The sequence below is a fragment of the Boleophthalmus pectinirostris genome, unplaced genomic scaffold (genome assembly GCF_026225935.1).
Source record: "Boleophthalmus pectinirostris isolate CB_2022bp ecotype Guang Dong unplaced genomic scaffold, ASM2622593v1 HiC_scaffold_21, whole genome shotgun sequence".
NCBI classification, from domain to species: Eukaryota; Metazoa; Chordata; class Actinopteri; order Gobiiformes; family Gobiidae; genus Boleophthalmus; species Boleophthalmus pectinirostris.
In genome coordinates this window covers 26,026,236-26,048,978 of record NW_026571175.1, presented here as the reverse complement: position 1 = coordinate 26,048,978, position 22,743 = coordinate 26,026,236, and the positions used below count along the sequence as shown (strand labels likewise).

The 22,743-nt window shown below is 38.4% G+C and overlaps 2 protein-coding genes across 2 annotated transcripts; both read right to left on the bottom strand.

Moving 5' to 3' along the window:
- Positions 1 to 404: 404 nt before the first annotated feature.
- On the bottom strand, positions 405 to 7,721 carry LOC110168941 (cathepsin S-like). Its single transcript, XM_020934440.2, has 7 exons — positions 7,478 to 7,721; positions 7,273 to 7,395; positions 7,049 to 7,195; positions 1,041 to 1,265; positions 791 to 956; positions 623 to 725; positions 405 to 539 (listed from the first exon to the last, which is right to left on the bottom strand). The coding sequence occupies exons 1-7, from the start codon at positions 7,601 to 7,603 to the stop codon at positions 440 to 442; spliced, it is 990 nt and encodes a 329-aa protein (XP_020790099.2). The 5' UTR covers positions 7,604 to 7,721; the 3' UTR covers positions 405 to 439.
- A 165-nt stretch (positions 7,722 to 7,886) lies between these two features.
- On the bottom strand, positions 7,887 to 20,993 carry ctss1 (cathepsin S, ortholog 1). Its single transcript, XM_020934364.2, has 8 exons — positions 20,924 to 20,993; positions 19,752 to 19,872; positions 19,560 to 19,682; positions 15,113 to 15,265; positions 14,037 to 14,261; positions 11,193 to 11,358; positions 9,239 to 9,344; positions 7,887 to 9,167 (listed from the first exon to the last, which is right to left on the bottom strand). The coding sequence occupies exons 2-8, from the start codon at positions 19,869 to 19,871 to the stop codon at positions 9,068 to 9,070; spliced, it is 993 nt and encodes a 330-aa protein (XP_020790023.2). The 5' UTR covers position 19,872; positions 20,924 to 20,993; the 3' UTR covers positions 7,887 to 9,067.
- Positions 20,994 to 22,743: the final 1,750 nt, after the last annotated feature.

Here is a 22,743-nt window from a genome sequence, read left to right as displayed (position 1 = left end):
AAACTCTTAATGTGAGCTCACTTCAGACTCCGTGTACCGTGTGTAGAAACTCTAGATGTATGTGAAGTTTGGCATTTGTGGAACAAAAGATAAAGGAAAAACACTTCCAAAAAAGCTCAATATGGCACAGATCTATTGTGTATCGTCTTTGTGTTTTGTAAATGAAGACTGAACTTCTTGGTACTTTCAGTATTTATAACTTGGATATTGACTTTATTTTAGTGATGCTGAAAAGGTGCTGTATTATTTTATGTGAGTTGTTCATTATGCTGGGGTTTGCACTTGGTGCCATTTATCCAATTCTATGAGAAAAACTATAAACCATATGGAAATAAAATTAAAACTACATCTGCAGTGAATTTGCACTCTCCTCCTTTTCAGGTGTGAAAGTATAGACAAACAACTACATAATCAAATCGTGCATTTATTGCAAATACAGTCACATGGTTGGGAAACATGCATAAAGGGTAATGCCACAGAGGTTCTTCTGGTTTCTGGCCATCTTGATGTAGCCGCCTTCTCCGTATCCTATGCCCCAGCTATTAAGAAAATCAGAAAAGTGCTTAGTCTTAGAAATAGAAATTTTAACACTAAGTTCTTCAGAGTTCTGTTTAACTCAAACCTATTTTTGAGCAGCCAATACTCCTGTCCATCTTCTGTCCCGTAACCCACGACCAGCATCCCATGGTTCACTGAATGCGAGCAGGATTTGTCCTTGTACACTCCTGTAAGCCACAAACGGATTCAAATTAGTTCAGGTCAAAGAATTTATTTCTTTTTATGCACTTACCGTTTTTGTAGAAGACAAACTTGGGTCTTGAAGCATCAATGGCCACAGAAACTGGACCAATGGTGGCAACGGCAACCTTTAAAGCATGTTCATCTCCTTTTGGCAGAAACGTGTATCCAGTGCAGTTGGCAGCTCTATAATCTGGGTTGTACTTGCAGTGACTACGCTAAAATCAAAAAGGGAAAAAATAGAAATTGTTTATTCTCAATCAAATTTAAAGAAATACAAATGTAGGAGCACTGAGCCTCACCTTGCCATGATAGGGGTAAGAATTATCTGCAGCGATGCCTTCGTTCTTTATGACATATTTGAAAGCGTTTGACATGAAGCCGCCCTCACAGCCACGGTTTCCATATTTGTTGGAGCAGTCTAGCAGGTTTTGGGTGCTCAGAGACATCAGGACCCCTGTGGACTTCTTCAGCTGCCCCTCCAGAGCTCCAACTGCACTGAAAGCCCAGCACGAGCCACATGAACCCTGCAGAAGATTTACCAAGGACTAATGAATGAAGGGTCAAAATGTCATCATTGTGCTCACTCTTAAAATGCACTATGTAACTTTGTAGTTGAGGGGTTCACCATCATCTGTAGTGATTAATAGAGATGTAACAATAACCAACATATGATATATCGTCAAAAGTCTCACAATGATATTGAATTACAAGTCCCTTTGCACCGATTCAGTGCAGACTACATAAGGAAATACCCATTATAAGCACTTTTAAATCTTATTTTTGAGAAGAGTGGCATATTCAGTTTTGTTCACCTCCACAAAATATTACAATAGTTGTTACAAAAAATATTAAAATATTTTTACAAGGGGCATACGTTTTCTCCGAGATACAAAAAGTGATTTGTTGATTCTGTGTAGTGTTCGGTAGACACTTGAGTTTTTAAAATCTGCAATAGGTCTATACTGTAAACACAAATATGCATGTGGAAAGTCAGTTGCTCAGACATTATGCAGCCAGCAGCATTTTCTGGTCACACTTTATTCATTACTGCAGTCCTCAGCAAAGATAGGAAACTTAAGAGGAACATGTAGAACTGTACAATATGCAGTCACACATTTTGTTTTTTGGTAGGTCATGTTTGTGGGGTCTCTCATCTAGGTTTTAGAGGCCCAAAATTGGCACTTCACTTATATTAGAAGTGGGCCTATGTGAGGTTTCTTGCCCCCAAATTCCTGTTGACGGGCCTGATGCTACAGACACCTGCTCCAAATTTCTACACAAGGAGACGAAATAAATGAAACTTAAACCTGAAACCTAGACTAAATGATATAGAGTCTGAGTGCTCAAGAAGTAGAAGCACGCACCTGAACTGTTTTGCACAAAGATTACTCTTTCCGATGCAGACAGTTTAACCTTTTAGCCCACTTTTGTACATCTTTAGAATAGGTGTGATGTGTAAATGTGTTTTCACTTACCTGAAATTTTTTGTGAAAAGGTTCTATTGTAGTACGTAGTAGTATGAGCAGTGATAGAAGTAGTATTGTTGTAGTAGTTTTGTAAGTCAAATAGATACTAGAGCAAAAAAAAATACTCAAGTATCTTTAAAAAAAAAAAAAAGATACTTCAAATGTAGTGATTGTGTTAGAATAATTCTTTTATCCCATATTTGCTAAATGCTTGTGTGTTAATCTAGACTATGTGTTAACCATTTATGTACTACAATTCTTTGATTTAGAGTGTACCAATCAATTGTAAGGAATGTGAATAATCTCTCTTGTGTTTAACACCTGTGTGCAGTGGCCTATCGTTCTTGTGAACCCTGAGATGACCTCTCACGTGAAGCCAACCCCCACTGTCACACTTGCAAGAGTTATGATGGTGTCTGTCCATACCAACGGCACCCCCTGATTGTTAATCATGTTTATGTTTTAAGCCTGCGTTGTGTTTTGCTAATCCCCTTCCCTTTGAGAATCATGTGTCTGTAACCAGGGCCCTCTAATGATAATAAAAGGAGGAGAACGGCCTTGGGTCGGCAGAACGTGTGGAGACTGCTGCGCTTGACGCCACTCTCTGCCCGTTCTCCTCATGAGAAAAACTTAATTAATCTCTTGTCTTTCTTCTTGTTTTGAATGTCTAGATAAACCTAACATTTACTTGGTCCTTCGATGCCGGCACCACAAAATACCTGAGGACTCCAGCGGTCGTTAAGAATCCAGAAAAGTCTGTGGCCACAGCCCTCTGCTACGAGGTATATACCCTTTCCGGGCTGGTTCTCTTCTCGCCGGTTGGAGTCTAAAGGTTGACGGGTGAACCGAGGGAGAAAGACAACTGACTGTGAGTAGGCCTTTTGTTAAAAAGCGAGTGACTGGGGGTCATTGCGCGTACAGAAACCCCATAAATCCTAGGCTCTAATAGGTAAAAAGGGCGACGGAGCCCCACTACTAGGTGTAAGTGACAGGCTAGTGAGTAAAAGTCCGTTTAAACAGGACGGCGGAGTCCTCCCGGGTTAAATTCCGTAGATAATGTGTAGGATGCCGGAGTCCTCCCAGGGTTAAATTCCGTTGGCGCCGAGAAAATAAGAAAATCAATAAAAACTTTAAAACCGAAAATAATAAAAACTGAGTGTGAATGGTTGTGTGACTGGAAGATAATAACCACTAGGTTGTTGTCCTCATACCAATCGATTGAGAAAGGAAATAGTGAGTCTTTGTGGATGTAGAGACAAGATTTCTCCACCTTACGGGTTGAAGTGAGAAATACCACAAAGATAATTTGATCACTATCTCAATCAAGAAAAGCTAACCCAGTTCTTAGAGACCTCCCCAGGAGTGATAGGACTGGTCCAAATTCTTCTAATATGGGTAACAAACATTCTACAGGGAGACCTAGAGATAGGCTAAAATGCAAGGATTATAAAGTTCTTGAAAATAATGACAAGGGTAACGTCAAATACTTGGATAAATGGATAACGAAATACAATTTTGAGGGGCGACTTAATGTGTCAGACCTTGAGGCACTGCGCGCACAAATTATAGAAAAAACTAAAAATAATGAAAGGAAGATGCGCAAAAACGGCATTAGAGAGTTAGACAATTGGTTAGACATAGCCAAACTCAGAGAGAGCCGTCTAAAAAGAAAGCAGGAAAATAAAGCAATACTACCAAAAGCAGACGCAATGCTTTTCCAAAACAAAGAAGATTATGAGACAGCTGTTGCTAGTAGACGCCCACCACAACCACAACAACCACCACATGATGTGGCTACCCCAGTGAAGGACAGCCCTTCTGCAAGCGCTGCATTCCCTCCTCCGCCTTATGCTACGGGGGGGCCCGACACTTCAGACAAAATATACCCTGACCTAGAACCGTTTCTATCTATGCAGGCAGGGGTCTCCACTCGCAGCGCGGCGACGACACGATATCAGTGGTCCAAAACAATGGGGGGAGGGTTAGAGCAACACTTTCCCACAGCACCTGCACCAGAGGCCTCCACATCGCAAGGCCAGACAGCGGTCACTAAAACTGACCTCTTCCCTATGATAGCTGTGGCAAACCCTCGAGCAGGGGACGAAAACCCAAGTGAGATTATATTTGTCTACAGAACTTGGACAGCTGAGGATGTAAAGAAGGCCGTAGAAGGCATTACACCTTACAAAGACGATGTAAATCAGTTCTGTATTGACATGGAGGCTCTCAGAGACTCCTATAAATTAAATGGTCATGAGACACAGCAGGCCTGGATGGCTGCGCTGGGCTTCAATTGGAGCCATGTCAGAGGTGACTGGGATCCCTCAGGAACTGATGGGAAATCCCTTAAACATGATGCTCAGGACTTGACTGTCAGAATACACGCCCTGGCAGAGAGAACTAAAACTAGATACAAGAAAATGGCTAATTATGGTGAAATTTCCAGAACTAAACAAAAAGAAGATGAAAAACTTGAGGACTTCAAAATTAGAATGACCAAAGTGTTTAAAACACACTCGGGATTAGAAGAAAGTGATGATGCGCAGGGTCCGTATCAACAACAGCTGAAAAACGCATTACACGCAGGTGTAACTGAAGGTATTAGACAGTGGTTGGATAAACACTTCTATGGAATGGCTAGTTCCACGTTAGACGAGTATGTCAATCATGCTATTCATGCAGAGAAAGTTGTGATAGAGAAGAACAAAAAGAAAGATAAAGAAGTAAAGATGTTCCTCCGGGAGGATGGCTCAATTTATTATCGAGGAGCACAGAATAAAAAAGGCAGAGGGGGTTTCCAACATAGAGGGAGACGTAGACGACGCTATCACAATCAAATTGGCAGTCAGACCCAATATCCTAACACTCAGAGCACAATAGTCTGCTGGTCCTGTGGCGAGTCAGGACATAAGGCTAAGAACTGCAAGAATAACTCGAGGAACACAAATCAGGCTGTGCACGGGGGGGTCCCCAGTGAGTACAAGTTAGTGGATCAAATAGCCTCAGGCTTTGAAAGTTTCATAATTTTGCCCACTATATTTCCAGTAACACCAAATAAGAATTAACTACATCCATTATAATGTTCAAAAACTAGGCAACTACACCCAGGCTGGATTTGAGGCAGTGCATGAGCAGTTGGCAGCAACTTCTCTGATGGCGTTCCAAAATCGTATCGCATTAGATATGCTCCTCGCTGAGAAATCTGTGTGTGAGATTTTTGGTGACCAGTGCTGCACCTTCATCCCTAACAACACTGCATCTGATGGTAGCTTGACTAGGACCATTGAAGGCCTACGGACCCTTAACAAGCGCCTTAAAGAGCAGTCTGGCGTTGACCAGTCCATGTGGGATGACTGGATGGATGTATTTGGAAAATACAAGTCCATTGTGTCCTCTGCGCTGATCTCTGTAGCCATTTTCGCCGGTTTATTGACGTTGTGTGGATGTTGTTGTATTCCTTGCATCCGAGAATTACTTAATAGACTAATCACCACTGCAATTGCCCCACATCCTGACGATAAGGCAATGCAGGCACATTTGTTGGCTGGTGATGATTCATACATTGGGGACTCCTCCTCCTTGGCTCTCTCACATCTATTTGAGCATGACACAGAAAGCTAAACTAAAACTAGACTAAAAATAGCATTACCTCCGAGTGTAAATATATAATTGCTTAACTATGAAATCATAACTGAAAATCGAAAGAAGTAGTTATGAATTGATTCTTTTTTAGCAAATATATGATAAACAGGAGGGAAATGTTAGAATAATTCTTTTATCCCATATTTGCTAAATGCTTGTGTGTTAATCTAGACTATGTGTTAACCATTTATGTACTACAATTCTTTGATTTAGAGTGTACCAATCAATTGTAAGGAATGTGAATAATCTCTCTTGTGTTTAACACCTGTGTGCAGTGGCCTATCGTTCTTGTGAACCCTGAGATGACCTCTCACGTGAAGCCAACCCCCACTGTCACACTTGCAAGAGTTATGATGGTGTCTGTCCATACCAACGGCACCCCCTGATTGTTAATCATGTTTATGTTTAAGCCTGCGTTGTGTTTTGCTAATCCCCTTCCCTTTGAGAATCATGTGTCTGTAACCAGGGCCCTCTAATGATAATAAAAGGAGGAGAACGGCCTTGGGTCGGCAGAACGTGTGGAGACTGCTGCGCTTGACGCCACTCTCTGCCCGTTCTCCTCATGAGAAAAACTTAATCTCTTGTCTTTCTTCTTGTTTTGAATGTCTAGATAAACCTAACAGATTGATAGATTTGTGCCGAATTTTGCTCAACAATAAGATTTTTTTCCCCTAGCTGTTTTTATTTGTATGTCTTTGTTTGCTCAAATTATGACAATTTGAGCAAATTATGTTAAAAAAATAAACCTTCAGCCTTTTCAGCAGGTCTCAAAAATAATTAAAATTAATTTATTACTTTTCAGTTCTGTTAAAAAATGTAGCAGAGTAGAAGTACAGATACCTGCTCTCAAAAGTAGTGAAGTAAAAGTAAAAAGTACAGATACCATTTTTTACTTAATAGGCACACTTTGTAACTTTTTGTTTAGGGGTCTTTCACTTGCTTGTTTCTATGGATACGTCACTGCTCTGCCTGGAATGTTTCACAGTATGACATTAAACAGCTCAAGCTTACATTTATTCAATTACAGGTGGTTTTATAGCTCAAAAAAAAAGGCATTCTGACTGAGCAGGGTCACCTCTTCACAGATTTGAAAGCATTTTACGAACCCTCCAGCAGAAAAGTTACACAATGAACCTTTAGGTTAGTACAGTACTTCTACTTATATTCCACCACTGTTAATGAGTTAAGAGTTTCCTGACCTGTGTTTTCACCTCAGTCACCAGGCCCTTCTTTCTCCAGTCCACAGAAGCCGGCAGAGACACATTCACCACATTGAGATTGAAAGGACCTCGCTCCAAATCTGCAGGCACTTTCAGACCAGTCAGGTTACCGATCTCCTCCATCGTCTATGAAACAGAACGTAGCTTTAAGCATCGCAGGGATTCACCCGACCAGATAACAATTACAGCAATGCCCCACTCACCAGATCTCCAAAGTGATTAATGCCCATGTCAAATGAGTGTAGACCCAGAGAAGTCTCCAAATTATGCACATTAATCAACTCCAAATTGTTCTCCCATATTCTCCGGCGGCCAAGCTCCTCGATCTGATAAGCAAAAGAAATCCTCACAGCTCGTCCTGAATTTAAATTTGTTTTTAACTAATGCATTTCAACACAAAATGTCTACCTTGTGAGAGTAGGTCTTGCTGTGCTTCTTCTTCCACAGGTTCCAATGTTTGTCAAGATTCTCACTGACAATGGCTAATGAAAAACCACACCACATGAATATAAAAGAAAGCAGGATTTGAAACATTTTGAAGTAAAAATGTGGTGAATATTCTGAGCGGATGAATGAGCTGTTTCAAGCCGAGGTTCATGGAGATCTTCTGATTTCTTGGCACACCCCTCAGCAGCTGAACTCAATGGGGGTAATGAGTGAAAAGGAGGAGCAAAAGCAACAAACTTGGAGGAAAGATTTATATTTTTATTCAGGAATCATTATTATAAATTATAAGTTTGAGGAAGAAGAGAAGAGAAAGAAGAGAAAGTAATTTGAATATTTTTAACAACATAACTCAACATAAAAACTTCTACACTCAACTCAAATCAACTTTATTTCTAGAGCACTTTAAAAACAACACAATCAAACAAATTGCTGTACACAAATTAGATAGGACACATAACAAACAGTGACAAATATAATGATGAATGGTAAATAACCAACCCTCAAACTGACTTACACTCCTAAATAAGATAAATTATTATTTTGTGTGCTGTCTGACCATCACTTCTTCAATAAAACGTCAAAATACATTTAAAAAATGCATACAGTTAATAATTTCAGAATACTTTTTTGTCTTTTTTTACAACATAGTAAAATTTAATAGAGAAAAATCATATTGTTTCAGCATTATGAGCACAGAAAGCGCATTTTAACGTTGCAAACTCATCTTTAAAGGGGCATTGTGTCACTTTTTTGTTTTGGATATGTCATTGCTCTGCCTGGAATGTTCCTCAATATGACATTTTACATTTTTTCAATTACAGGTGGTTTTATAGCTCCAAAATCCCTAGAAAAACAACCATTCTGACTGTGAATGTGGTCGCCTCTCCACAGATCTGACCTGTAACTAGAGCTATGTTTATATGATGACGGTCTGAACAGAAGATGCAAAAGTGGCGTTGCGTCTTCAGTTTTTATTCTGTGTTTAGATGAGCGTTTTCAGGAGGAAATCTGTGTGCCTACGGTGATGCAAAAATGTGTGGAATTCGATACAGTATGCATGCCAGGCAGCTAGGTAGTGACACTAGGTGGTGATGTATGTGGCGTAAACGTGTACTCGATGTGAGCAGATCTGACCAGAGTTTTGCATCTTGGGCAGTGTAGATGAAAACGCTACAGCGGAGCATATTCAACTTTTCCGCTCTAGAGGGTGGTTTCAGATTTTTGCATTTTAAAGCTCCAAATACGCTGTAACCATCTAAACCCTAGACACTTCCGATAAAATATTTTGATCTTTTTACTCGCAAGCGTTCTCATGTAAACAGGCCCTTGGTCTAGTTGATGTCCATGAAGCTAGAAAGGTTTAATGCCATACTGTGAAATATTCCAGACAAAGCAATAACATCGAAATAGAGAAAAGCATTTGACAGATCCTCAACTAGAAAAGTTACACAATGCACTTTTAAAAACACACATAAAACATGCATAAAGCATAAGAATGTATACATGAATCCTTGTCAAAAAATATTTAAGATTTTAATTATCACTGATGACTTAAATTGTAGGATAGACAGCAAAGGTTGCGATGCCACATGCATTTTTCTTATTACGGGCCATGCGGATGAATCCTCCTTCGCCCCATGTGGCTCCCCAGCTGAAAATACAAAGTAATTTTATACATAAACAAACATTTATTCATAGCATTATTTATTCATTCAGTCCTACCTGTTTTTGACCAGCCAGTAGTCTTCTCCCTTCTCTGTGCCGTAGCCAACAACAAGAACTGCGTGGTTTATTGCGTTGGGGTTGCATTTGGGATCACTGTACACGCCTGAAAGAGAAGCAATTTAGTTTGTCCATTAGTTTCATATTAGTGAATCCATTACAATCTCATATCCAACTATCAGGCATTCCATTACAGCCACTGACAAAGAGTGAAGCAGATGGCTTCTTTAAGCAGGGGCGGTTTTGGATGGAGGAGCTATGAGGGTGCACATTTAGAGCCTAATTTAGAGCCTTAATGGATGTGAGCGCAACTTCTACCATATTTGCTTTGCTGTTTTAAACAAGTTTAAATTTAGTTAGTAACCACTGTAGTGATTTATAAAACTTAATAAGCTTAATTTCTTTTTGTTGCCATCTAATAGTAGTATGATTCATCGGCCAGAAAACCATCTGATCTTGCAGCATTAGGATTTGTTTGCTCGATGGTAGGTGGGTACTTTTTTATTTAACCAATCGCTGCTATTTGGTCATGACGTAGGTAATGCGCCGCTAACGGGGTTAACTGGTATATTAAGCTTTTCCCAAAAAGGAAGACGGGCAATAACGTGTTTCACCTTGATAAAATTCACCAAACATTCTCTTTGTTCAGGCTTTAAATCCTCAATCTTGGGAATCGTTGCCAACACAGAATGTATGGCTCTTTGCTGATTGGCTGGTGCCCGGACTCCCTATTCCGGGGTTCCTGCAAACCGTCTAGTGTATTCCGAATCCTGACCTTTTCGCTGGAGAGAAATGAAACTGAGTGGAGGCACTAGGTGGCACCAGCCTGACTAATCTAATAGTAGAATAGTAGAATAGAATCTAATAGTAGTAGTAGAAAAGTAGAAAACCTAGTGCCTCCACTCAATTTCATTCCCGTTAGCAGCGCATTATATACGTCACGACCAAATAGCAGCGATTGATTAAATAAAAAAAGTACCCGCCTACCGTCAAGCGAATGAATCCTAATGCTGCGAGGTCAGACGGTTTCCATGAAGTGAAACCAGCTGATGAATCAGGCTAAAATGTCCTATGAAAATGGGGGAAAAAATCTATGGGGGAGCTATGCAGGCCTGCTTTTTAGCCTGAAGCAAGAAGCCACACATGGGCCCCCCGCTCATATAAACTGATATGAAGAGGGTCAAATTCTGGGCCCCTAAAACCCTGGAGCCCGGAACAAGAGACCCCTTTGTGCCCTCCTGTCTACTGCCCTGGAACTATGAATGTGCACTGGACCCTCTTGGCATTGTCCCTGTCTTTAGGTGATTGAAATGTACACTATAATGCAGCAAAACAACACCATTTTTCACCTCAAAGTTGGTGTGAAGGGTAAAATGCAGTATTATTGTGAGTTTTAGTCAGTGTTTGTCAAGAATCATAACTTAAACATGTGATAGCTGAACAATTGGACATCTTGCAGTTCTAGTTTCTAGTGCAGTGTCTAAAAAGTGAAATACATTTTGCATTATTTATTTATGTACAGTATTTAAGTCTTGGTTCTGGCTGTAGAGTTTATTAGATGGGCCAGGGCCAAGCATGAATGGAGGAAAAGAAATATTCGGTACATTTTCAGAGTCTCACGATGCTTAAGCTGACACACACCCTAGGCTATTGTGCAGCACTGGAACAATAATATAATGATGATAATACTGTATAATAATGTCAATGTTTTGCCCTTTTGCTGTGTATCTAACTTTACTGTACTGAACTCTCCACATCCAAGAAACTGTGGATACATTTATTTAGAACTGCTTTTAATGTCTAACCTTACTTTAAAATCCTGCCTATATTTTGTCCCATTACCTAATTTTTGAATATGTACTTTTGTTTTGTTTTCTTTGTACAGCATCTTTGAGTGTTTTATTAAAGAACTACATAAATAAAATGCAGTATTATTATTGTTATACTGATCTACCTCCTCTGTACAGATGAAAAGACGGGAGCATTGCGTTCACAGCCACTGCCACTGGCCCCACATTGGCCACCACGGACGCCAACATCTTCTCATCTCCTCGAGGAAGGATGTGAAAGTTGGAGCAGTGTCCGGCTTTTCCTTTCACGGAATAACGACAGAGCCCATTCTGAAAAATACAGATGGATTAGATACAGTTTCAAGGTAAACGTGTTGTGAATTCATAAGGCGATCCATGAATTATGTATGTTCAAGCGTGAATATCAGCAGAGTGAAGGCCAGATACAGACAGTGTAAACTATTAATATGTATTTCACACATTTTAGACAAAGAAGGAACTGACAGACGAGTGGATGCTTCTTTGTCATCCGCCCGAGAGCTGTTTTGTTCCTCTTTGCATTTTTCACACCTGTGTTTGAGAAAATTAACTCCTACTTTTATTTAACATTCACATTTTTATTTTACTTTTACGCCACTTCTACAATATACAAAGAGCTGGGTGAGCAAATATAATCATTTAAATATTTTAAAGATAGATCTACTAATTAAATGTGCAGTATGTAATTTTTCTGGCATGTTCCACAGTACAGCTGGCATTAAAGGTCGCTATCTCCATGGAGACAAGCAGATGGCGCCAACAAGCCGAGTAACAGGTGATTTGTGGTGAGGTGATCCCATTCAAAGTAAAAATGTGTAATTTTAAAGGAACTGATAAGCTGTAATTTAAGAAATACAACACAAATCTGGCATAATGCCATATTGTGCACCATTTCAACACATCCAATATAAACGTATCCAGTATATAACCAGGAAAATACAGATGAATGAGTGCGTATATGTGCGCTTTAGTATCTTTGAGTATTTGAGTATTTTTTGAGTATCCTGGTTAAGTAAGTGTCCATGTAAACTCAGTATCCTGGTTTCAGTATCATGGATCCTGATGAGAAACCAGAATACTCTCTTTGGGTTTTCCTGAGAGTGCACTGCAAAAAAGCTTGGCCCAAAATTTAAGATAAACACTTAAATCTATCAGAAAATGACTTAAAAGTAATGAAATTATCTGGCCATGCAGCAAGATAATTTTACTTGACAAGTTCTCTTAAAATAAACTACTTCTAGATTAGAATTAATACAATTTAGAGCTAGTAAGTAGATAATAAAGCTGAAAACAAGATGATTAACCGGATATAAGTTTTAAAATCTTGACAAATTTGCAGTGTGGCATGCAAACGGCAGATGCAGTATCGTGATTTCTCAAAACTGGAGCTGTACTGAGCATGTGAACTAAAATAACAGATATGATAGGAGCAGTTACTTTCCAATAATGACTCAAACTCCTACCATGACTTTTTAAGTAATAATATTTTATACTTTTTAACAGTTACGGTAATACAACCACCTTTTAACACCAGGCTCACTTCTGTGGCTGTTTGTAGTTGTTTTTGAACTAAACTGACTTGCCTTTTACTGAAGTTGTGACAGTGCTCCAGTCTTATGTTCTTTTTGTTATGTTTTTTTTTTTTTTCCTTATGTTTTTTTGTTGATAGAAACTGGTTAAAATGCCTAAAGTTATCAAAGTTGCTTCATGTTTAGCTCCTTGCCATAAGTATCTAAATATCCAGGGTAATGGTTCATGTATTGGTGGATTTCAGATGACGTCATAACATTGAATAGGCCTATATTATTTCATACAGATGGGCAGAAACTAAAGTTAGTATACCGTAGTTGGAAAGCAGATTTTAGTTGTAATACAGTGAGATCAGGTTAGATTAAATCAGGGTTGCTTTATTCGTATCCGTAGGTAAATTTGTTTTGCAGATTTGAGAGTCTGGTCCCACATTTCACATTTCATTCAACCACTTTATATAAAATAAACACGTATAAAAACACAATTACAAAATCATTAAGTATTACAGTGCTCCAGTGCAGAATGGCTTTGTTCCATAAATAATTAATTAAATTCATCCATCAAGCTTGGCTAAGATAAAAAACATCAGATTTTTTTTCAAGACAATGTACTAAAATTGATAAATAGATTACAATTTATTCAAGTTCAAGTTCACACTACCAATCAAAAGTTTTAGAACACCACCCTTTTTTTTATTGTTTACTGTTTACTTTTGACCAAAACATATTCTAAACTTTTGATTGATGAAAGTGTCCACCTTTGGCAGATATAACAGTTGAACACACTAAAGGCTCATTCATTTTACAAAATAAATCAAATATTCTTCAAAACGTTCTTCCCAAGTCTGTTGCAGAAGTTTCCATAAATGTGTGGCATTTGTAGGTTGCTTGGATTCCACTCTTCTGTCCAGTTCAGCCCAAACCAGCTCAGTGGGGTTTAAGTCTGGAGACTGTGCTGGACACTTCATGTTTTCAAGTTTACCATCTTGTACTTTTTTTCCTGAAGTAGTTTTGGCAGAGCTTGGAGTTGTGGTTTTTATCTTTTATCTTTTTTAACCTCTGTTCAGTACTTACCTTTATTACCATTTCAAGTTATTCACTGGACTTGCACAACTTGAATTGCAATAAATAATTGGAAAATTTGGACCGGTAGTGTAGTTTTTGGGTCTAGCCACTAATTAACATGATCAAGTTCAACATTTCTGAATTTATTTTGGGGATATTTCAGAGTGATACTTTACCATGAAATATTGGAACACTAACCTGATCATTTCTATTATTGGCTAGAAAAATTGCAACTGAACAATTTTAGCTACCTCCATCTGTATTAAATAATATTGGCCTGTAAAATGCAGTGATGCCATCTGAAATGAGCGTCCTGGTTTCTCTGAGCGGATGTAAACACCATATTCAAGACTAATAAAATGTGGTGAGCCTGACCTGGTGCTCATAGGGGTAGAACTGCTCCGAGTCGATGCCTTGGTTGCGAATGATGTAACTGTAGGATTTGGAGATGTAGCCTCCTTTACAGCCGTGGTTCCCGTCCATCACGCTGCAGTCCACCAGGTTCTGAGGACTGAGCTGCACCAGAACTCCCGTCTGTTTGCTCATCTGCCCCTCCAGAGCCCCCAGAGCACTGAAGGCCCAGCAAGACCCACACAAGCCCTGAAAAACTATCACTTTTAAAAACCATTGGACAATCATAGGCATAAGGTCAGACATAAATATAACGAATTCTAATACAAATTGTTAAAGGTGCATTGTGTTACTTTTTGGTTGGGGGTCTGTCACCTGCTTGTTTCTATGGATAATATGTTATTAATCTGCCTAGAATGGTCCACAGTATGACTTTAAACAGTTCTATCTTACATTTATTCAATTACAGGTGGTTTTATAGTTCAAAAATACCTAGAAAAACAGGGATTTTGACTGTGAGCGGGGTCACTTCTCCACAAATCTGACCTGTAATTTGATCTGGTTTGGTCTCCATGAAGATAGAAAGGATTAATGCCATACTGTGAAACATTCTAGACAAAGCAATAACATCCTCATGCAGAATCTGACGGATCTGCCACCAGAAAAGTGCAGCTTTTTTTTTTTTTTTTTTTGCAATGTTTAAAATTTTACTTCCAGGGATCAACTAGGAATTTTTCTGGTCAAATGCTTTTCTTCATAGTGTTTCCATCTTCATGGAGATCAAACTAGACCAAGTTACAGGTCAGATCTGTGGAGAGGCAACCCCACTCACACTTAGAATGTATGTTTTGCAGCGTATTTTCAAGCTATAAAACCACCTGTAATTGAATAAATGTAAGATAGAGTTGTTTAATGTCATACTGTGGGACATTCCAGACAGAGAAACAAGCAGGTGATGGACCCTTAACCAAAAAGTTACACAGTGCACCTTTAAAAATTACAAAACTGTGCAAAGAAGTTGAAGTTTTTAGTAATGACTTTAACTGTGTTTTAGTTAAATGAGCAGTCCAACACTTGTGACATGTGTCTTTGTGTCTTACTTGGTTTTGCACAGAGCTGACGAGGCCGTGCTCCCTCCAGTCCACAGTCTGGGGGATGTTCAGATCAGACAGACTCTTCAAAGTGACATTTCTCACTGTGTTCAGCTTCTCCGGCTTCAGTCCGTTTAACTTGTGGTTCACTTCGTCAGCCGTCTGATGAGAAGAGGAGATAGAGTCAGTGTGTGTTACAATGAGTCAGTGGTGGAAAGTTACAAAGTATAAAACCAAATGTACAATACGGAAATACAATTTTGAGGTATCTGTGTTTTACTTACATTTTACAGTGGATACTTTTTACTTTTACTTCACTACCTTTGAGAACATGTATCTGTACTTTCTACTCCTCTACATTTTTGAACTGGACTGAAAAGTAAAAAGTACTTTGAAATGGCTGAGACTTTTTAAATTTCAATCCCAACTTTGAGCAAAATGAGCAAAACAAAACAAACAAAAGAGACAAAAACAGCTAGAAAAATTAAGAAATCATTGGAATCACTTGAAATGAGCAAAATTCTTAATCACAATCACTACATTTTCATCATTTCTTTTCTGTAATTGTCCTGAAAATCTTTTTTTTTTTGTTTTTTTTTTAAACAAGCACTTTTACTTTTCATGTGATACTTTTACTTTTACTTGAGTAACTTTTTGCCCCTGTATCTTTAATTTTACTTAAAGGTGCATTGTGGAACTTTTCTGGCCGAGGGTCAGTCAAACTTCTCTTCATGGAGACCAAACTAGACCAAGATACAGGTCAGATCTGTGGAGAGGCAATCCTGCTTTTTTTTTTTTTTTTTTTTTTTTTAGGTATTTTTGAGCTATAAAACCACCTGTAATTGAATAAATAAGGTAGAGCTGTTTAATGTCATACTGTGGAACATTTTAGGCAGAGCAATGACATATCCATAGAAATAAGCAGGTGTCGGACCCCCAACCAAAAAGTTACACAGTGCACCTTTAAGAAACAAGACTGAGTACAGTAAGAAGAGTCATAAAGAGCATCCTCTTCCCACACGCCTCAGCTGTTTGACACCAGTCAGCTTCATAAAACAGCCACTACTTCCTGTGTGTGTCTTATCAACACTCAACTTCCCCTTTGAAGCTCATTCTGGGAGAGTCAACAGGAAGCAAGAGGCCCAGACCACATCATGAGACACGTTCTGTCCTAACTCTTTGTATTACATCTGTACAGGCTCATCGACAGAAATCTGGGGGCCCAGGGCAAGAAGCCTCACATGAGCCTCCCTTTAATATAAATGAATAGAAAGAGGGTCCAGATACTGAAAAATCGGCTTCCAAATATCAGTTCAGTCGATATCCTGGTTGGACATATAACTTAATAAGACTTTTTGCGGTTATCATCATCAGAAAGTCTTGTAATGTTTGAGTTTTTATTTATACAAAATTGTTCTGTAGTTACTTGAGAAATAAATAACAGCGACATAACACATTTGGCTCACCTCTGGCAAATTGCTTCTTCATTAGTGTAAAAATTATCATTTATATTTACAGGTATTCTACCAAATTAAGTCAAAATTAGAGAATCATACACACTGTAATACACACAAGGAAATAAATACTGTTTTTATTCTCCACAGTGGTATCAGTTAATATCAGGTATCAGCAGATTCTTAAAGCTGTAGCATCAAAATCGGTATCAGAACTGAAAAAGCTGGACTTGTGCATCCCTAGTGTTGCATTGGATTCTTTAAGTCACTCAAAAAATATTTTTGGTCAATGCTCCTCCACCTTAGCCAGGCTGGCGCCACCTAGTGCCTCCGCTCAATTTCATTTCTCTCCAGCGACTTGGTCAGAAATCAGAATACACTAGACGGTTTGCAAGAACCCTGGAAGTTGAAGACCAGACACCAGCCAATCAGCCAAGAGCTGTGAAACCATGACGTCAAACTCAAGCGCCTGTCTCGGTCCCTCTTGCGGTACAGCACAACAGTAAACAAAGCGGTCGAGATGGATGTAGATGAAGCCAAACATTCTGTGTTGGCAACATCACAGAGATCGAGGATTTAAAGCCAGAACAAAGACAATATTTGGTGAATTTATCAAAGGGAAAGACGTTATTGCCCTTCTTCCTACGTGATTTGGCGCATTACATATGTCACCACCAAATAGCAGCAATTGGTTAAATAAAAAAGCACCCGTCTACCGTCGAGCGAATGAATCCTAATGCTGTGAGGTCAGACGGTTTCCATGAAGTGAAACCGGCTGATGAATCAGGCTACCTTCACCTGCCTGTCTCCATGGAAATGATTTTACGTTGCTATTCCACTGTATGGCATTAAAATATCTCTATCTCCACAGAAACAAACAAGTGATGAAACCAGCCCAAGTTAAAGGTCAGATGTGGCGAAGCAATGCTGCTCACAGTAGGAATAATCTTTTAAGGTATTCCTTTTGTAATTGAATAAATGCAAGAGAGATGTATTTAATGCCATACTGTGGAACATTCTATGCAAAGCAATAACATCTCTAGAAGAGTTAGAAAATTCATTGCTATATTACACCTGTCTAGTTAAAGATGCATTGTGTAACTTTTCTGGCGGAGAGTCTGTAAAATGCTTGCCTCCATGGAGATGTTATTCTTTATCTGGAATGTTTCACAGTATGGTATTAAACGTTTCTGTCTTCATGGAAACCAAACCAGACCAAATTACAGGTCAGATCTGTGGAGAGGCAATCCCACTCAGAGCCATAAAACATGTTTTTTGGGGGAGGGTCTTTTTTGGTATTTTTTGGTATTTTTGAGCTATAAAACCACCTGCAATTTTATATATCTGTAGAAACAAGCAGGTGACGGACCCCCAACCAGAAAGTTACACAGTGCACCTTTAAGTACAGGACTTGAAATTACAGAACTTTCTTCACTTGTTATTGTTTTTACAAATTCATTAAATGACCAAAAGATGACCCTCTCTGTATTGGCGTGGTTAATCAGATTGACAGAGAGGGATTAGAGACACTCCTATACATTGGGTTTAGATTAAGGATTTGGCTGCAGTGAGCCCCAGATTAACCCTGTCTACTGATTAAAAGAGTTGATTATTGGCAAGAAACATCAAACACAGTGAGTCCTTGGAGACAGACAGAATAATAATGAAGAAAATAAACATGCATACAGTGTCAGGCAGCGGTCTCACTACAGGAAAAGCTCATGACGCTTGCAAAAATACAAAAATTGTGCTAAAATATTTTATAATGCCTTAAAGGTGCATTGTGTAACTTTTTTGGTGAAGGGTCCGTCAAATGCTTTTCTCCATGGAGATGTTATTGCTTTGTCTGGAATATTTCAAAGTACGGTATTAAACTTTTCTATCTTCATGGAGACCAAACCAGACCAAGTTACAGGTCAGATCTGTGGAGAGGCGGCCTTGCTCAGTCAGAATGCTTGTTTTTCTGGGTATTTTTGGGCTATAAAACCACCTGTAATTGAATAAATGTAAAGTAGAGCTGTTTAATGTCACACTGTGGAACATATCGATAGAAAAAAGCAGGTGACGGACCGCCCACCAGAAAGTTGCACAGTGCACCTTTAACACAGATATCTGACTGTGAAGATCTATTTAGACATTTTACTGTCCCTGAGTTAAAATACAGTTTGTATCTTATATTCTAACCTAATAGTTTACAAAAGGAACAACTTGGGATGTTTTCTTGAAAATATATTGCTCTATAGTTGCATGATTCAGGGAGGAGTTTACATTTGAAAATAATGTCTTTTTGTGTCTCAGATTAAATCTAATATTAATTTGCTTTATAATTGTGCTGTATAGTGTTTCATAGATGGATGTCAGTGCTAAATAATCATATAATTAACCAGTGGTGGACGGTAACAAAGTAGAAGTAGTAAAGTGCTGTACTTAAATACATTTTTTAGGTATCTGTACTTGACTTAGGTACATTTTACAGTGGGTACTTTTTATTTTTACTTCACTACATTTGAGAGCAGGTATCTGCACTTTCTACTCCACTACATTTTTGAACTGGACTGAAAAGTAAAAGTATTTTTCATTATTGTGTGAGACCTGAAAAGGCTTATGATTTATTTTTAACACATAATTTGAGCAAACAAAAATAGACAAGTAAAAAAAAAACTAGTTAAAACAACTAGCAAAAAGCGTTTGATTCAATTGTTTCTTTGTTTCTGTTGAAAAACGTTCAGCACAAGTCTGTATCAAAATCAATATTTCTGAAGCCTTATAAGACCTCAAAATCTGTGTGAAATACTTTTACTTTTTATTCTTTAAGTACATTTTTAAACAGGTACTTGAGTAGATTTTTTCATGGGATACTTTTACTTGAGTATTTTTCAGTTCCGCTATTTGTACTTTTACTTAAGTAACAAAATTGAGTACTTATTCCACCACTGGATTTAACATAGAATAACAGAATAACATATAATTAGACTTTTTAAATGGTTGGTTGGGAGTCATACCATATCAGCCAAGTGGTTGAGTCCCAGAGTGAAGCTGTGTTTCCCTGAAGCCGCTTCCTGGTTGTGCTTCCAAATCCGCACCACGTTCTTCTCCCATAATGCTCTCCTGAAGCTCACCTCAGTCTGAAAAACAAAAATATATTGTAAAGATATATTTGAGCTGTATAAAGCTACACGTATTTCTCCTTATACCTTGTTGTCATAGACTTTCTCATGTTTGATCCTCCACTCTTTCCAGGCTTGGTTTAAGGTAAATGAAGAGTGGCAGCCGACAGGGACGGCCACAAACACCAAAAAATAGAAAACAATCATCCTGTAAAGATACAAAAAAAAAAAAAAAAACATTTAGCTGCGTTTATAGGTGCACTGTGTAGGGTCCGACAAATGCTTTTCTCCGTGAAAATGCTATTACTTTGTCTGGAATGTTTCACAGTATGTTATTAAACCTTTCTATCTTCGTGGAGACTAAACTAAACCAAATTACAAATCAGAACTGTGGAGAGGCGACCCTGTTCACAGTCAGAATGCCTGTTTTTCTAGGTATTTTTGAGATATAAAACCACCTGTAAATGAATAAATGTAAAGTAGAGCTGTTTAATTTCACACTAATTCCAGGCAGAGAAATGACATATCCATAGAAAAAAGCAGGTGACAGACACTTTTCACAATGCACCTTTAAATATATTTTAGAATTCAGGTCAAACTGTGCACGTATCTACAGCTGTGGGCAGAATACGACTTCAATTCATAAAATCGATCACACATTTTTGACCTACTCTCAAATATAGGTCAAACTTTAACTTCCTCGAACATCAAATAAACTCAAAACAGTACTCACTATTCATTATTCACTGTTCACTTTTGCACAAAATTATAAAAACACATAAAACAATAACTTTAATGTAGTTAAGTTATCTAAAACAATATACATTTAAAAGTGCACTATGTAACTTTTTGGTTGGAGTTCTGTCACCTGGTTGTTTCAATGGATATGTCCTTTGTCTACTGGGAATGTTCCACAGTATGACATTAAACAGGCTAAACTTTACATTTATTAAATTACAGGTGGTTTTATAGCTCAAAAATACCTAGAAAAACAAACATACTCTCCACAGATCTGTCCTGTAACTTAGTCTGTTTTAGTTTCCCTGAAGATAGAAATGTTTAATGCCATACTGTGAAACATTCCAGATCAAAATAATAACATCTCCATGAAGAAAAGCATCTGACGGACCCTTCACCAGAAAAAGTTACAGTGCATCTTTAAATTTTGAGCACTCACTTCATCCTTATAATATATATTTAAATACCAGTGTCTTTATGAAAACTACAAAGCTTCTTAGCTGTTACAAACTCAGTCTTACCTGGTTCATGTCCTGTAGCAGAGTGTCCGTGAGCTCCTGCTGCAAAGGTCCTTCACTGCAAAAAGAGGAAGTCATGTTTTTCAGTGTTGAGATGCTGCGTTCAAGTTTGTCACAAGAAACTAATTTGCAGGCTGCCCTCTATAGCCCGAAATAGTCTTGCAGCAGTCCCACTCAAACATAAGTGACATGAGCACAACTGTGAACGCTAGGGACAACTTTTAATATCATACCTTAAAATATAGTGTAATTTTTTTTTTGTTTCTGTGTATGTGCTCATGTGGGTAGAAGGTGTAGCCTGTGGTATTTCTGATGCCATTTCCAGGTATGTCTACAAAAGGGTTTCCTGTTGCTGCAAAGTTGTGTTGAAAAATATTTGTCAAGACTTTCTGTAGTAACAGCATTGCAAACATATGAACCGTCCACTAAAAGACATTCTGGTTGAAACTGTAGAAAGTTACAATAGAAAAGATTTAAGTAAATTAGAGGCAAAGAGCACAAATTAATTGATTTGCTTTTTGAGTAGCTTTGAATTGAATTTATTTGTTTGGAGGATAAGCCCCTTGATGTGTCACCATCATCTCAGCTTTGTGGCTGCCTGTCTCACACATCGAGCAGTTTTTGAAACTTTTAGTTTTTTGAGCTCAGTTTTTAACATCACATCATGGACTTTTCACCAACTAAGAAATGCAGCATCTACAGTTCAAAGGAAACAAGTAAGGGACTGTTGGATTTTGTGAAATGAACTGTTTGTTTTTCTAGTATCCATGGAGACTGTACAAGAGGCCAGATAAGGAGGCTGCTGTGATGCTGCAGGACGAAGAGAAGAGACACTTTTGGCTCTTTCTCTCCTCCAACTGCCCTGACACAGACCTGCTGACCCTCCCTGACCAGTCCTTCTGTTAAACTGCACTCAGACCTTTAAGTGCAGTGTGTAAATGTTGCAGCAAGATTAACTGCAACAGTTTGCTGCAGTAAAACTTGAATTTCCCTCAAGATGAATAAAGTATCTCTCTCTCGCTCTGTCTCTGATTAACTTAATTAAAGAGGAGGGCACACTTGAGCTCTTCTAATGGTGCAAATTGATCACATGCAAAACAATGTTTTTTGTGATGCAATTAATTACAGTCTCAGCAAAATAATAATCAAAGTGTACTAGCGTGATAAAATAACATTGTTTTGATCATCGTGTGAATGAAATGACAAAGACCCATTGCATGAATTCATGAGTTTGTGAGTTAAACATATGTGAATGAAACAACACACAACTAAAACTTGTTTCAAAATGAAAACTATTACTGATTGGCCTGCATTTTATGACATATATTTAGACTTATGCAAGCTTTATTGATTCACAAGGGAAATTATTTGGACATAGTACCTCACACATCGCAATATAATATAATACATATAATAATAAATTCTAAATAAGTAGAAGAAACAGCAAGAGACTGGTGTCAAAATGGCATAATTATGTAAATGTATATGTGCAAGTAAAAATAAAATGTAGAAATATAGTAATAAAAATATATCATAAGGAAAACAGTGCAAAAACAATATGATGACTGACAGGACATAGGGTTATCCGTTACATAAGCACAATAGCAGAGTCTTGTAGTGAGTATTTTGGGAGCACAGTGGATGTCCCTGAGTGGAGGTGCCTCTGACGACAATACGTTCATGAACATAGAAGGCGTGTTATGTAAGTGCTTTGGCAGGCCCTGGTTTTGGCTGTTTTGTGGGTGCTCTTTTCTCTTCCTGCGCCCGGGTTTGGCCTGAGATCTGCTGATGGAGGCAGGTTCAGAGGAGCAGATGGTGAGATC

Coding starts and splice junctions, on each gene's coding strand:
- LOC110168941 (XM_020934440.2), bottom strand. CDS start 7,603: ATGTTTCAAATCCTGCTTTCTTTTATATTCATGTGGTGTGGTTTTTCA. Junction 7,396..7,477: donor GCAAGACCTACTCTCACAAG/GTAGACATTTTG, acceptor TTTGCTTATCAG/ATCGAGGAGCTTGGCCGCCG. Junction 957..1,040: donor CTTACCCCTATCATGGCAAG/GTGAGGCTCAGT, acceptor TTTTGATTTTAG/CGTAGTCACTGCAAGTACAA.
- ctss1 (XM_020934364.2), bottom strand. CDS start 19,871: ATGATTGTTTTCTATTTTTTGGTGTTTGTGGCCGTCCCTGTCGGCTGC. Junction 19,683..19,751: donor AGAAAGTCTATGACAACAAG/GTATAAGGAGAA, acceptor TTTGTTTTTCAG/ACTGAGGTGAGCTTCAGGAG. Junction 9,168..9,238: donor TACTGGCTGGTCAAAAACAG/GTAGGACTGAAT, acceptor TTGTATTTTCAG/CTGGGGAGCCACATGGGGCG.